The 15145-nt window shown below is 41.8% G+C and overlaps 1 protein-coding gene across 2 annotated transcripts in view; it reads right to left on the bottom strand.

Annotated features, from left to right (window-relative positions):
* The window catches only part of LOC113406895 (AP-3 complex subunit mu-1), a 46607-nt gene that overhangs the window by 12404 nt on the left and 19058 nt on the right, over nucleotides 1-15145 (bottom strand). For both annotated transcript variants that reach the window (XM_026653754.2, XM_026653755.1), the window contains exons 2-3: nucleotides 1316-1591; nucleotides 508-679 (exon numbers count right to left, since the gene is read on the bottom strand). In XM_026653754.2, the coding sequence (XP_026509539.1) occupies nucleotides 508-679; nucleotides 1316-1588 (445 nt within the window). In that variant the 5' untranslated portion in view covers nucleotides 1589-1591. The remainder of the gene's footprint in view (nucleotides 1-507; nucleotides 680-1315; nucleotides 1592-15145) is intronic.

Below are 15145 nucleotides of genomic sequence, written 5' to 3'. Positions count from 1 at the left end.
TTTTTTTTTTTTTTTTTTTTTTTTTTTTTTTTTTTTTTTGCGCAACAGTGGCAATGGTATTGACTCATTTACCTTGTGATCCACTCTGACCCCCAGATCGCTTTCCAGAGTACTTCCTCCTAGATAGTCATTTCTCATTTTGTATGTGTGTAACTGATTGTTCCTTCCTAAGTGAAGTACTTGGCATTTGTCCTTATTGAATTTCATCCTGTTTACTTCAGACCATTTCTCCAGTTTTTGTCCAGATCATTTTGAATTTTAATCCCATCCTACAAAACACCTGCAACCACCACCATCTTGGTATCATCCACAAAGTATAAGTATACTTTCTATATCATTATCTAAATCACTGATCAAGATATTGAACAGAACTGAACCCAGGACCAATCCCTGTGGGACCCCACTCAATATGCCCTTCCAGCTTGACTGAACCACTGATCTTCCCAAAGAGTAGTTAATTCATTTTATTTAAAAAACTTCAAAGCTAGTTATCTGTTTTAATCATACCTGTGATGGAATTGACAACAGAGCGCAGAATCGTGGGAGGTTTAATCAACTCTTTTAAGATATTTGATTCCGTTGCCAATGGAAAGCCATTGTCTAACATTTCTTCTAGAAGCTCATACACAATAACCACATTGTCCTTAATTGCAGTCTCAGAGCACTCTCCAAAATAATCCTAAACAAATCAGAGATTACAAAAGGGAAAGGATTTTTATTCATATTAAAAACACTTTAAAGTTTATTTTGCTTATAAAACAAACTAATAATAATTCTAGCAAGGGCATTTTTGGACACGTCTTAAATCACAGGATTATTATAGAGTCCAGTGCAAGTACGGGTACAGTCTCTGGTCATTGTTCAGTTTTCAGTTCAGGGAATACTCTGAATACACCACCATGTAGGTTCTTCAGTGCTATTCGTTTCATCTGTCAAGTAGCTTTAAGCTGCATCATGGTAAGCTGTATTACAAAAATTCCAGTTGTAATGGGCAGTTTTATTACACCAGATGCGTCAGTATAACATGAACAATACACAATCTTACCAAAAGGTGGAAGTTTTTGTAAGTCAGTATTTGTTCTGTTTGATGTGTATGTTTACTGCAAGTTAATATCCACAAGTAAAGAAGCAAAGCAAACCTTTTGTGACTTCGTGCTTTATTAAGCAAAACTCTGATTAAAAAAAAAAAAAAAGACCATAGATCACAAGGGGAATCAGATTATTGACAGAGAGGGTTTTGCTACTATTTTTTTAAACTTGTGCAAGGGACACACTTGGCCAATCTGAAAATTCAAAGAATTTATCAGCGACAGACCTGGAAAGTATCTGCTACTCGGTGCAGGAATTCAATTACAAAGAGTGGTGGCAGTTCTGTCTGTATGACAGACACAAAGAAGATTTTTTCCCGGTAGATGCTGATGAGGTAGTGGTGGGGCGTTGAGATGACAGGGGGAACATTCTCAACATCAGCTGCTTTCTCCTGAGCTTCAAAGAAATAATCACACACAGATTGGCTCACAACGCTCTTCCAGTGCTTCTCCAAGAATATATCACCAGAACAGTTTATAAGAAACAGACTGTGGATCATTTTCTGTTGGAGACACATTCACACATGTTATACAGATGGAAGTAATTTGAAGATTGACATTACCTCTCCTCCCACCTTCCCTTCACTCAGGTGTTGGCTTTGTACCAACATGCACTGTGATTTTTTTTTTTTAAGTTACCAATCATATATTTTGCTTTACTGCAGTATTTGCTGCAATTCCTTTACTTAATAAAAGGTAATACCCACAAGGACAGTAAGCTGTTACTGTAGTAAGTACTTAGGACTTTTTTTTTTTTAATTGAAGGCACCCACACTTTAAAGAATAGCTAAGCAAGTTCAAAGTATTAAAGCTATTTATCCTGTCCAGCAGCACAACTGTCAACTGATAAAAACATAATTGCATATTTAAGTGTAGTTTTAAGTTCAAACTTCAAAAAGTCAAAACAAAGCATCATAGAAATGTAAGACTGGAAAGGTCTTTGATAGGTCATCTAGTCCAGTCCCCGGCACTGAGGTAGGACTAAATACAATCTAGACCATCCCTGACAGGTGTTTGTCTAACCTGTTCTTAAAAACCTCTGATGACAGATTCCAAAACCTCCCTAGGTAATTTGTTCCAGTGCTTAACTACCCTGACAGGAAGCTTTTCCTAATGTCTAAACTAAATCTCCCTTGCTGCAATTTAAGCCCATTGCTTCTTGTCCTGTGGCTAAGGAGAAAAAATTTATCTCCCTCCTCTTTACAATAACCTTTTATGTACTTGAAAACTATGTCCCCCCCTCAGTCTTCTCTTCTCCAGACTAAACAAACCCATTTCCCCCCCAGTATTTCCTGGTAGGTCAGGTTTTCTAGGCATTGAATTATTTTTGTTGCTCTCCAATTTGTCCACATCTTTCCCAAAGTGTGATGGTGAGAACTGTACACAATACGCCAGTTGAGGCCTTATCAGTGCTAAGTAGGTAGAAGAATTACTTCTTGTGTCTTGCTTACAACATAACCCTTGGTTCTTTTGTATCAAGTTTTATAAGGGTACTCAGATGCGAAAAACCAATATAGTTAATCTGTATCAGTTTCTAGGACATTGGGGATGGAAAGAACAGCAGTTTCATATATCCAGGAAAAGCCATTGAAAAACAGTATTTTCATTAATCTGGGTGGCCTGGCCAAGATGGCTGTGAAATGGCAACCTCTTATTCCTTAAGAAACACAACTCAGCCACAAAAATATTTACATAGGCCTGAAACCTCCAGGTTTAGTGACTCACCCACAAAAAGCTTCCCCTCCCTTCCCGTCCTTCCCTTCCCCCACAATATACCCAATGCTTGAGACTTGTCAGACTACTGGGGAAAGTGTTTAGTTCCAGACACTTTCTGCTGTTCTCAAAACTCGAGCATCTGCTCATTTTTTTGAGTTTCCAAGTCACTCACATGGCTTTTAGGTAGTGACCAAAAAATGAAAGCAAAATAGGTTTATCCATCAAACTGGTCAGAAAAGATGCACAGTAGTTTTCTAAGGTAAAAGCTGCAACAATACTAAAAAGCACAAACACGTGAACATTAACTTGTTGTTTGGCCTTTTTTAAAAGAAATGCTTGCATCTGCACAGTGGTAAGAGTGTGTGCATACCATGGTTTCTTTAGGGTTACTCTTACACCAGAAGAGTGGTCTTCTCAAACCCCCCCCCCCCCCCCCCCAAAAAACAAGATGATGTTGTGGCATGTATAGACAAACACTCCTGTACCTGAAATACAGTTTGAAGAGATGTGTTAAACAGCCACTATTTTTTATTTTAGAGAGAGACAAGGTTACTATTCTGTAAGATTTATTTTATTGAGTAAAATAATGGAGTAAAAGTTAACTGATAGTCCCATCGGGGGGGGGGGGGGAAGGAAGTCAGCACAAAACCCCTCAACCTTGTGGCCAACACATTGGTCTGATCTTCACTAGGATTTTACTTTGATTTAGCTAACTGGAGTTAAACACATCTTTTTTCCTAGTAAAGATGCAAAGAGCAGCAAAAAAAAAAAAAAAAAAAAAAAAAAGGCCACATCTTGTGGCCCTTATACAGGCTAAGAGTCTCATTGGCTCAAGATGGAACTTTAGAAGAGGATACTTAGTAATCATCTGTGGTACTTAGCTGAAGGAGGAGAAGACACTAGAAATTAACAGGGTGGATAAAAATGGATTTAAAAAAAAATCAATCAGATTTTTGTCTTTAAAAAGGATTTTGATTATTAAGTTTTTTTTCCTTTTAAAAAATAAACCTGTTTAAAATGAAATCTGAATATCCCATGACACGTTAGGCCTAAATTTACAATCTCTTAAACATTTAACATGAAATAATATGCTGAACCCTGAGCCTCTATCAAAAAAAACTTTTGATTTTTAACTATTTTCCCCTGATTCTAACTTTTGAGGTCAAGCTGGCACAAAAGGTCAGCTTAAGTAACTTAGACTGTTTCATTTTCAAGATACTTAGGTGAGTAGGAACTTAAGCTCCAGTCACATAGCCATATGAGAAAAATCTCCCAAGCTGACCTGAAATAATCAATTTAATTCAGTGACTACAGTTAATCCATCTATTTATTAAATAATTAGTTGTAAATGTGAAACATTTTGATAAGAGAAATTTATGTGTCCAAAACATTTAAGGTTGTTTTGTATAATAAAAATAAGTTGTATATGCCGCGTGTGTAATTAAATTCCAAGTTACTATCATAATGCTTCATGACAAATCATGAGCAGAAAGTTATCTAGTAAATAAAAAAAATATTCTGCATCCGTTTCATACTAAAAATGAACTTTATTAAGAATCTGAAAATAATGAGCTAAATGTATATAGTTATAGTGTACCCTACTAAGTAACAAAACGATGTACCAAATCTAGTGTAAAAGGTTCTATTTAATTGTAAATCAACATATTTTAATGGTTATATGAGCCCCTGAGAATGCATCCGTTTAAGAAAACAACAACAAGTATAAATGAAAAAGTTGATTAAAATCTGATTTCAGTCAAGGCTTTCCCACTTGATGTTTTACATTCCCTTGATTTAAATCAATCCATCCTGGAAATTAACACTATTGCAAGTCTCCATTGAGCATACATAGGGTTAAATTCATCCAACATTTAGTTTGTTACTGGAACAGCAACAGAATTTGAAAAAAAACTGGGCAACTTTTAAGATGAGCGAAGTGTTCTTAAACACAGTAGCCTGGACATAACCGCTTTAATCCAGTTTGACCAACCTTGTCCTGAGTTTAGCAGGTACTGCAGATTAAACCTCTGCCAAGTCACTCAAGATGGCCACACAAATGTGATAAGTCTAATCAACCACTGTCAGTATTGTTCCACACCAGCACAGGACACACACATGAAAGTAATCAGCTATGAAATCTTAGAATAGTTCTTGCATGCATTTTAATATTAATACAATAGCCTATTTGTTAAAGCCAAACCCCAATTCACAGCAAATGTAAACAAAGCTGCATAGGAGAGTTTCAATACAAGCAGCTCTGGATCTGGCTACAGAGATTAGAGTTCATTTCTACAAGGATTCAAAGCCCAGTGTAGTCTATACAGAGATTCCCATGGACTGCAAAAAGGTCTTTGGATCAGATGTCTGAATCATGGAGCATTTTTAAACTCTAAAAATTGTCTTGCTGTTAAAGCCCACAGATTCTATGGATCAGCATGTGCAACATTTTTAAACGAACATGCATCACTCATACTGAAATGCTGAACTGCTAAACGTTGATTTGTTTAAATTCTGACCCTAGCAAGTGCTCCTGGATCATCCTTCAAATTGATTGTCTCACTGCAGCCATAGCAGAGGTAATAAACCCTGTTTAGGACCTTACAATTGCTAACTGGATAGGTATTTATTTTGTTCCATAAAGACTGATGAGTTTTATGACAGCTTTTGCAAACGTCTAAACTTACAATTTCTCGGACTTTCCAAAATAGCTTTACTATTTCAGTCCTAGCTTTAGAGTTCCATTCAAAGAGACATTTTCTCTCACAGCCCCCCACCCAATTTAGTGCTGGTGAGAGGTGCATAGGCAGTCGTAACCCCACACTCCTGATCTGGAAGAACCACCCTGTCAATAAAATGGCAGTTCTGCCTCCCATTCAATCCTAGGCCTCTCTGCTATTACTGTCAACAAAGGAAACCTAATGGTGATGTGGACACTTATCTACAACGAACTGGATTAAGACTCCAGATTTATTTCACATAGGGTGTTGAACAGCTGGCATTTTGATTATCATAAGTTAAAAATAGTTTAGCAAATTATGTGCTTTCTTCATTAAATATTTACTGTATGGATCATTGGATTATTATTTAACTGCTATTTTAGAGCCTTAGTTAGCAGAAATTTACAATAGTTTCTAGTACAGCAGCCCTCAAACTGGGTCAGGACCAAAATGGGGTTGCCAGGGCCAGCATTAGATTTGCTGGGACCCAGGGCTGAAGCCCAAGCTTTACCCCTACCCAGGGCAGTGGGGCTCGGGCTCCGCACCCCCTGGGTCATATAGTAACTTTGTTGTCAGAAGGGGGTTGCAGTGCAGTGAAGTTTGCAAGCCCCTGCTCCAGTATACAAGTTTCATTAGGCCATTCAACCATTATCGCATTGCTGAACCCTCACCTCTAATTACTGATCTGTCCTGAATCAGAGCTCAAGTTTTGCAAGGAAAAAGAGTCAGAATAGGCCTGCTCTACTTGGGAAAGTACTTCTTAACATCAGAACATAAGTGAAGCTACTAAAAAGCAAGACTGAATTATTCCTTACACCAACAGGTCAAGTAAACGACACCAGTAGTCACAGTGCAGAGTATTTTTAGAACTGGGATATTCTGAGGGTAAAGTTCCTGGATCAAAGCCTAGAAGTTACACAGATACAGCCACCCACCCCACCAAAGAATCATCCGAGTACCTCCACAGCAGTTCATGGATAACCTTCCCAAAGAGTGCTTTGTAAAATACTTGGAGATAGCAGTTAAAGGCAGTAGTAGAAAAGTGCAATATGTAAAGTGTTAAGAGGGTGTGCCTGGGAACAATTAGACTGCACAGATGTCCTGGATCTCTGCTTTCAGACCTTTATAAAAGGAACAGACTGTGGACGTTCATGGATGATTAACTCATGACAATAGCCCAGGGCAATTTATTCACACTTATTTTAATAAACTTGCAGCCTTTGATTGGTGGTATTGAAGGATCATTTATGAGTAGGTTCATTTACTCCTTCCTCCCCAAGAGGCTACAGAGACTACCTGCTCATTTTCTGTCAAAAGCTCAGCTATGTGGGATCCCACTGGGTTCTTTCTGGTCACCCTTCCTATGCCAAGGGCATGTGGAAACCCCAACCCCTTCCGGAAACTGAAGTGGTTTTGTCCAATGTGTCTTCAATATGCTGATAGTTCTCAACTTTTGATCAAATCCAGATTCTACAGTTTCATTCTTTTCTTGTTGCCTGGCCACAAGAAAATCTAGAGGAAAGTCCGAGGAAGTTCACTGGACTGACTGGTGCTTATTGGTAAGGGAGTAATGTAGGGGCAGTCACTCAGGGTGCATGCCTATCCTTTGTTGGCATTATCTGCCCCAAAATTTATTGAGTACAGTGTTAACTTTCTGGAAGAACACGAGGCATCACTGGGTGAGTTCAGCTACACTCAAAGCAGGAAACCAAGAGTTAACATCACCACTCTGCCCTCTGCAGCTAGCACTAACCCCGGGGAAGGTTTCAGCAAGGGGTATGCCATAATAAGTACCCCTGGATGACTAAAAATATGCCAGTTTGTCCCATCTTCCACAGATTTGAATTACAGTGTTTATTTGCACACAGTCCAGCTGCAGTATCAGGAGTAGCTATTGAATGGTGGGATTAGTAGGAACAGGTTGGCAGAGGTTTCACTAATATGAGGAAAGATGCATGTGTAACTCAGGGGAACAAGTATGCCTCATTTCAGGGAGGAGGTCTGTCTCAGGGCTGGTCTACACTGGGGTGGTGGTGGGGAAAATCGATCCAAGATATGCAACTTCAGCTACGCGAATAGCGTAGCTGAAGTCGAAGTATCTTGGATCGAATTACCTGGGGTCCAGACGGCGCGGGATCGATGGCCGCGGCTCCCCCGTCAACTGTGCTACCGCCGCTCGCTCTGGTGGAGTTCCGGAGTCAACGGTGAGCGCGTTCGGGGATCGATATATCGCGTCTTAACGAGACGCGATATATCGATCCCGGATAAATCGATTGCTACCCCCCGATACGGCGGGTAGTGAAGACATACCCTCAGTAGCAGGGCACAGGAGACTTTAGGGATTGTCACCAATCTGGTGGCATGTATGCATATGTTCCCCAGGGCTCAGTGAAGGGAAAGTGAAGACAATCTCAGAAGGAATCTTCAGGGGAAAGGTGAAGAGGTGATAACACTTTGCAAGATTGCATCAGTTTGTGTCAGGTGGAGGTAGCTACTGTTTGCTACACCTAACCTAAACCCATGTTTTGCCTTAGCAAAAAAGTAGTGTTAGATTTTGCCCTATGGTGCTCTGCTCCTAGTGTTCTGTGCCATCTTGAGACTAGAGTGCTAATATATGTGTTATTGACATGTTAGGGTATAACCTGAAGGAAAAACTAAAGTTGTGTTTTGGGTGTGGGGTGTTCTTTAACTATAGTTCTTGATATGTGGAGGTTTGACTGTAGCTGAATTTGACGTTTGGGAAGCGCACCAGGCATCACCAGACAACCTTAACTCTGTGTTACGAAGTTTGGGGGGGGAGGGGAGGGGAGAATTTGATTTCCTTGTTAAAAAATAAATAATCTGCATCCTTGTGTTCCACAGCCTCTGGCTCCTTCACAGTGATTATCTGAGCCACAGAAATCACTGGCTGTATGTCAGCCCCTTCACTGCCCCCCACAGCATCTCCGTGCCTGTCCAGCAGCTTGACTCTCCCTCCCCAGCCCTCTTCCTCAAGGGTTGAGAAGCTGGGGAAGAGAATGTAGAAACAGTGCAGAGTGACATGGAGCCAGTGAGGACACAGCTGAACCCCTTCTCCTTCCCCACAGCTCTTCTGAACTGCGCTGACCTGCCCTTTTCCCCTAGAAGCAGCAGCAGCAAGGGGAAGGCTATGCCTAGTGTCCCTTCCCTATTACTGGAGGCAGCATGGGAAAGGAAGTTTTGGGTTCCTTCTCTTGATCAAGGACTAGTGGAGGCAAGGGGAGGGCCTAAACTCCCTCCTTTGCCCTGGTTAAGCAGCCATGGGAGGAAATATTGAATAAGGGGATGGAGAGAGGTAATTGTAGGACGGGGGGGGGGGGGGGGGAGGGCCCAGCTGATTCCATTTCCCTTCTACTTCAAATATGTCACAGAAGGGGAAGGTGCCCCCCTTCCACTGGTTCTGCTCTGTTAGTGCTTCTGAGCTCCCAGAAACCAAAGGTCCCTTGGAAGATGAGCCCTTATTCTCTAAAGGATTGTAGAAAAGTTACATTTTTGGAAACCCAGTTTTTCCATCACAGCTTTAGTCACTGAACCGGGTTTTCAAAACAGTGTTTGGATGATCCCTTACACTTCAATAAGGGTTGTGGTCTCAAGTTCTGCTGGCCCCTCAGAGCATAGCCCTCAGCAGTGAAGGTTAGCAGAGGTGTAGAGTTCCCACCCATTCCCTGCACTGCTCCAACCCCTTCCACATCTCTCCTCACTGCTCTGACACCCCCCTCTTCACCACATTCCCTCGAGCTGCACCAAAACAGTTCAGAATCTGGAAGTGGTATGTGAGCAGCTCATGTTGCGGGGAAAGGGCAGACACTGTGTCAATTAACCCCTTGACCAAGTGACCCAGAGACTTGCTCAGTCCTGCTGCTCAGGAAGCAAGTAAAGCCCTGTGACAAGGAGAAACTTTCTTCAATTTACAGGTCACAAGAGTGACTTGTCCAGCATCTCAGAAGTCAGTGGTAAGGCTATGAGCTGCTCCCACCCAATCTTATGCTTTTAAGCACGAAAGCTGGTATTTTCACAGGAGCTTGAGAGTTAGGTTCCCATCTCCTTCTGATTTGTGGGATTTGGGTGCTGAATTCCCTTAGGCTCCTTTGAAAATCCCATATTTCCTCTGAACGGTCAAGCCATCTGACAGCTAACTTGCTATCCATAGACAGTAAGGGAGAGAGGAGTGTTCTCTATCAGCAGAGGGTTCATGAACATGGCCAGTGAAGTCTCAGTTCCATCAATGCTGACTGGTGGTTTATTGGAGGGATATTAAGATTTGGCCAGATGTGGCCTTCTGATTTCATTTATGTCCCAGATCAGCATTAGGATCTGTAAGGGCTCAGGTGCAGAAGCTCACAAAGCCTCTGTGGTGATGAAGTTTTGCCCAATGGCCCTGTGATGGGGTGTTCACCTGACACTGGCCTAGAAGGGCCAATTAACCGGATAGGCCACTTCTGAGGGGAATTAGGTGGCCAAAATAATCCACTTAATTATAATGGAGCCCAGCTGAGAAGGAACAGGTGGGGCTAGTATAGAGACAGGAAGCTAGCAGCAGAAGGAGAATGCAGTGAAGGAGTCTATAGCCATGCTCTGGACATTAGAGAGTGAAGGAAGGAAGGAAGGAAATCTAGGGGAACTGATGTATGTAAAGGCTCAGGGAAATGGCAGCAGGTTTAAGATGGTGCAGACCTTGGCTGCTGATTAGAGGTAGATTATGGAGTAAAGGGTGGTCCTGGGTTATCCTACCAGCCACTGGTGAGGTAGCACTCACTGTCTGGGCAGCAAATGGAAAGACTTGCAGAGACAATTTGTACAAAAAGACTGATTCCTCTTCTGGGGTAAGGACTATACTGACTTGGCCAGAGGGCTAGGCCAGAAAGAAAGAGCACACTAAATCACAGAGTGTGAGGGAGAGAAGTGGCAGGGTATACAACAAACTGCAGAAGGGGATATGGGACCTGGAAAGAGCTAATTCCCCAGAACAGCCAGGAGGTGGCGCCATACTGGTGAGTGAACCACCATGACAGATGCTTAACTGGGAAAAAAGAAAAAAAAAAGATTTTTTTCCACCTGTTTCTCTTCACGTTTATTCTGTATTACAGATGAGTTTTTAATGTTAAACTGCAGGGTGGCTGGTCATGTCAAAGCAAAGGCAGGGTTCATTTTTTTCTTTTTTGAAGCCTGGACATACTTGAACTTTGACAACTGATAACTCCCAGATCTTTCCTGTTTACTATTCTGACTCCTAGTTTTTCACTCAAATATCATACACTACTTACAGACGAATATATTGCTCCTCACAAAGCAGACATGACAGACAATTCTACCACACAGCTTTTGGTTACATTCAATAATGGAGCCAGAGTAACAGCTCCTCTGAATGATCAGCCACATCCCAACAATCAGCCATAGACATTGGTACTGATGCCACATAGAATTGAACCTCAGATGTTTCTAGAAGCCTAACTGCTGCTTCTTCAAGTTACTGCACATGTGGGAGTGTGCCCCAGCATGGGAGTTGGGAACACTTTCACTGGTACTGTCCAGTAGCATTCCCTTGCCACCCCTCTTCCCCTGAGGGCATAAAGGGCATAGCAATCCCAACCCCAGTTCCTTTGAATGCCTGGGGCAGTGAGTTTGAACAACAGAGTGTTCCCCTCTGTGGTCTATTTTTCTTTTTCCTGTTGGTTTTGTTACTTAATCATTAGACTAATAGTTAATGTTTGTAGTTAGTGTAATTGTTACTGTTTCATTTGTCTTACTGCCAGTAAGACAATTTGAAATACGAAGAAAGGAACACAGAACAGAGCTAATGGTGGAGCCTAGATCTCCTGGCTTCAAGCCATGGCCCTCTCGTGTGAGGGGGTTATTCCTCTGACACCCATGACTGTTTGGGGGGAGGAGCATAATCTCTAAGTGTGCTATATGCAAGTCCATCAAGGAGCAAAACACACAAGGAGAGACAGTCCAGACTGACTTTTTCCTCATGGAAAAAATCTGTAACAGCTTTGATAAACTCTGAACAGAGACCTGGTTGTGAGAGAATACACCCTTTTTCCCACCCTTCACACTATTATAATCTTTGTACAAAGTATGCCTTGTAAGGTATCCTTTGAAAACTCAGTTTGCTGGTCATCAAATAGGGAGGGAAAAGAAGGGAAGTTCAAACAGGTGGGAGGGAAAAGACAGCAGGGACTATACTTCCACACATATGCTTGGTCTCCTAGGTCTCAGCTGGAAGTGATTTTCAAGAGAGGAACTGAAACTATAAAAATAAGGGACAAACACCCAAAAGGACCCCTCCCCTCCACTCTCTGCCCACCTCATTCTCTGCACCTGAGAAGACAAAATGGAAGCCATCACTGGACTCTGGGGGAGGTGTTCTGACCTGAAAGCTTGGTCAGTAATCTCTGGGAGCATGGGGTGAAAGTTTGCTTTGCAACTAAAATAATTTAAGTAGATATTAGTAAGAGTCGTACTTTTTTCTTAACCATTTCTGACTCTTATGCCCTCAAAATCTTAGTTTTATGGTTTTATCTAACCCAGTGTGTTTAAATTGAAGTGTTTGGGTAACTAAAGTAATCAACTAGCATTATTATTCCCTTAAAGGAATAATAGACTTAATATACTTGTACTATCCGGAAGAGGGCTGGGCAGTTCAAGACATACCCAGTCTTGGATTTTCTCATAGAGATGTATGTTGGGGGTCACCTTGCAGTATCACCAAAGCTGGTGAGAGCCAGGATGTAGCTGGCTGGCTGCAGTCACACACAGACTCAAGGTGTGGCTTGCATGTTAGAAGTCTATTTGTGAGCAGCCCAGGTGGGAGCTACTACAGCAAGGCATTGTAAGGCATCAAAGGTTGAAGGGCAGCGAGAGACAGCCCCCCAAAGTCTAGATTGTATTCTGGTATGTCACACTGGTAGAGAGACTTCCTCATTTCTAATTTATCCTCCTTGCAATGCTCGTCACCAGGGATGTGACACCAAGCTCAGGAACAATCAGGAAGCCTAGAGACACTCCAATCCATCAGGACAGTCACAGACCCCTATTGTCCAAGGACATAGGCTCGGACTCCAATTCAGTTCCCCAAGCACTGAGCCATGTCTCCTATGCCAGGCGCAAGGAAGAGCTTTTCAAAGGAGTTGTTGCTACAGGAAAAAGTTGGAGTGGAATCATCCGTGTTGCACCATAGCAAGGAGCCAGTACAAATGGTATCGTTGACAAAAAGCGCTAAAGGGCAAAGATGCATCTCATTCTATTTTAGTACCAGATTCAGCTGTACAGGCGTGCTCAGGAAACTCTACCTCAACATCTCTTTTGTCAGCTCTGGCAGCATTAGTTAAATCCTACTCTACATCAGCAGCTGCAGTCACTGAGGAATTGTTAATATGGAGGGGGTCAGCAACAGCACCCTCAGCATGGATATTGCTTAACAATTTTATAGCTGTCAATAGATCCACAGGGTCTGATCTATGCCCCAGCTGGTGACCAGTCTCTTGGGAGTGACCCCTTTAATGTGCTGGACCCAGAGCCAGTACTAGGCATAAGCAAACTAAGCAATTGCTTAGGCTCTAAGCAGCTCAAGGGGCTAGCACTGCCTTTGGCTGGGCCCCAAGAACCTACACAGTTCCACCAGGGTAGGCTTATGGTCTCCAAGATTGGGCCTTTGGCTCCAGCAATCCCTGTCCCTCTCCATAGCTCCCAACAGCAAACTCCTGTGGGAGGCTTGTACTACCCCCTTCAGGGTGCAATGCTCTCAGCAAGTATTTGCAACAGTGTTTTCAAAACAAGGTAATTTCCCTCCCTTTATTCTCCAGCTCAGTTTGCATATCCCACTGCCAGGGTTTCCTGCTTTTAGGTGTGAACTGTTCAGTCACTGGGGAGGATAAAGCAGGGGGGTGTCTTGTCTTGCTGGATCCTTTGTTGATTCGGGTAAGTTTCAGACCCTTCTTTAATGACCTAGCCATTCCATCCAGACAGCTAGGTGACCCATGTAACTCCTGTGTCCTGAGCTGTTCCAGAAGCGTTGTTAACCCTTTTGCCTTCATTGAGTAGCAATGCACAGTACAGTAAAGTACACATGGGAATCCTAAAATTACTATAGAAAACTCCCACTTCATCACATCACCACCAACAGGTCCTTTAGTGTCCTGGAATGACCCTGAGTCCTGGTGAGAACCAGCGTCAATCATCCTGGAATTTACCCCAGTTTTGGTGCCAGGCAGATGCCCTCCTCAGAAAGCAGCAAGGGTTTGTGTGATGAAAAGTTCTCTGAATCAACATGAAAGTACAATTAAGGATGCAAGTCCCACACACATCCTTCAATCTCCTATTATGGCTCCTGCATTAGAGATTTCCTCATCCAAAAGACAGATTCCTCTTAAGAGTCTTGTGAGAGTCTTCCACCAAAAAGGAAAGAAAACAAGACTAGGGAGGGATATGGGAAAGAACATCCTCAGGTCCAATAGTAGGTTAATTCTCACAACTTGCCTTGGTTTCCTCTGATTTGGTCAAATGTCCCTTTCCCATATGGTCTGCAACCATGGCCATATTGGCCCTCATGGCCACAATATCAAGGACAAGTTCCCCTGTAACATGTATCATCTATATGCAAGTCACCGGTTGCAAGTTCTCATGAATCTTATCACTCTCCTCATTAAGTTCATCAGAAGAACAACAAATCCTAAATGATTGAGAAATGCCTGTTCATCAGGAAAATATTTTGATCTTCCACTTTGTTCTCTGGTACCCAATAAAACCCTTTCACAGGCTACACTAATGACAGCTGATGATTTAAAAACCTTTCTAGAATGACTGAAGTGCATGGGGGAAAACAATACCCTTGGACATTCCATTGGAGACAGTTCAGAAAAAGCCTATCAGCTGTTTGTATTCTATAACCAACATCCCAAAGCAGAGTTGCTCTACCTATTAGTGAAGGGATATTGGAGTCAGCAAAGTTCTTTAGATGATCCTGCCTTCATTTCAGCTACTTCAAAATATGCTGATCATATAGATCAAGTATTGTCAAAAGGTTTTGAGTATTTTTTTATACCCCGGCTCCATCTTCACTGGTGGTGTTGCATCAGTGAGAGATCAAAACAGTCAAGGAAATCAACTCCCAAGAAGAAAGAACCCAAAAGCCTGGATCTCTTTAAGAAATCTATCTTCTGTCGCTTTGCATGTCAGAACAGCAAACTACACTAGTCTACAATTTTTGAGAAGTCGTCTGCTTCAGAGATAAAATGTGCTATTATGTATTTTGATGTGCTGAATTCAAATATGACAATTAAAACAACTGATTGGCTACTGTTTCTAAAATATTTAAGTTTTTACATTTTATGTCTATGTATATTGTGTAGATAGTAGAGTTTTAATCATAAATTGTAAACCTAGGTCTTTTCATGTGTTTATGGTTGCTTTACATGATAATATTTCACCTGTCCTGTTTATGTAAACACTTTAAAAATCAGCAAAAAAGAGTTATATAAAGAAAATTTATTATGAAACAAAAAGGCAAAACTATTATGTACATAGTTTAGTCCTATTCAGTGTCTACTCGGTGCTTCTTGGCTTCTCTCTTGTATTCATTAAATGGAGCATCTCTTGTCACTGTCC

This window comes from Terrapene carolina, unplaced genomic scaffold (genome assembly GCF_002925995.2).
Source record: "Terrapene carolina triunguis isolate 2854851 unplaced genomic scaffold, T_m_triunguis-2.0 Scaffold148, whole genome shotgun sequence".
Lineage (NCBI taxonomy): Eukaryota > Metazoa > Chordata > Testudines > Emydidae > Terrapene > Terrapene triunguis.
Note: the sequence above shows the minus strand (reverse complement) of the source record. Positions and strands in the feature narration are given on the sequence as shown.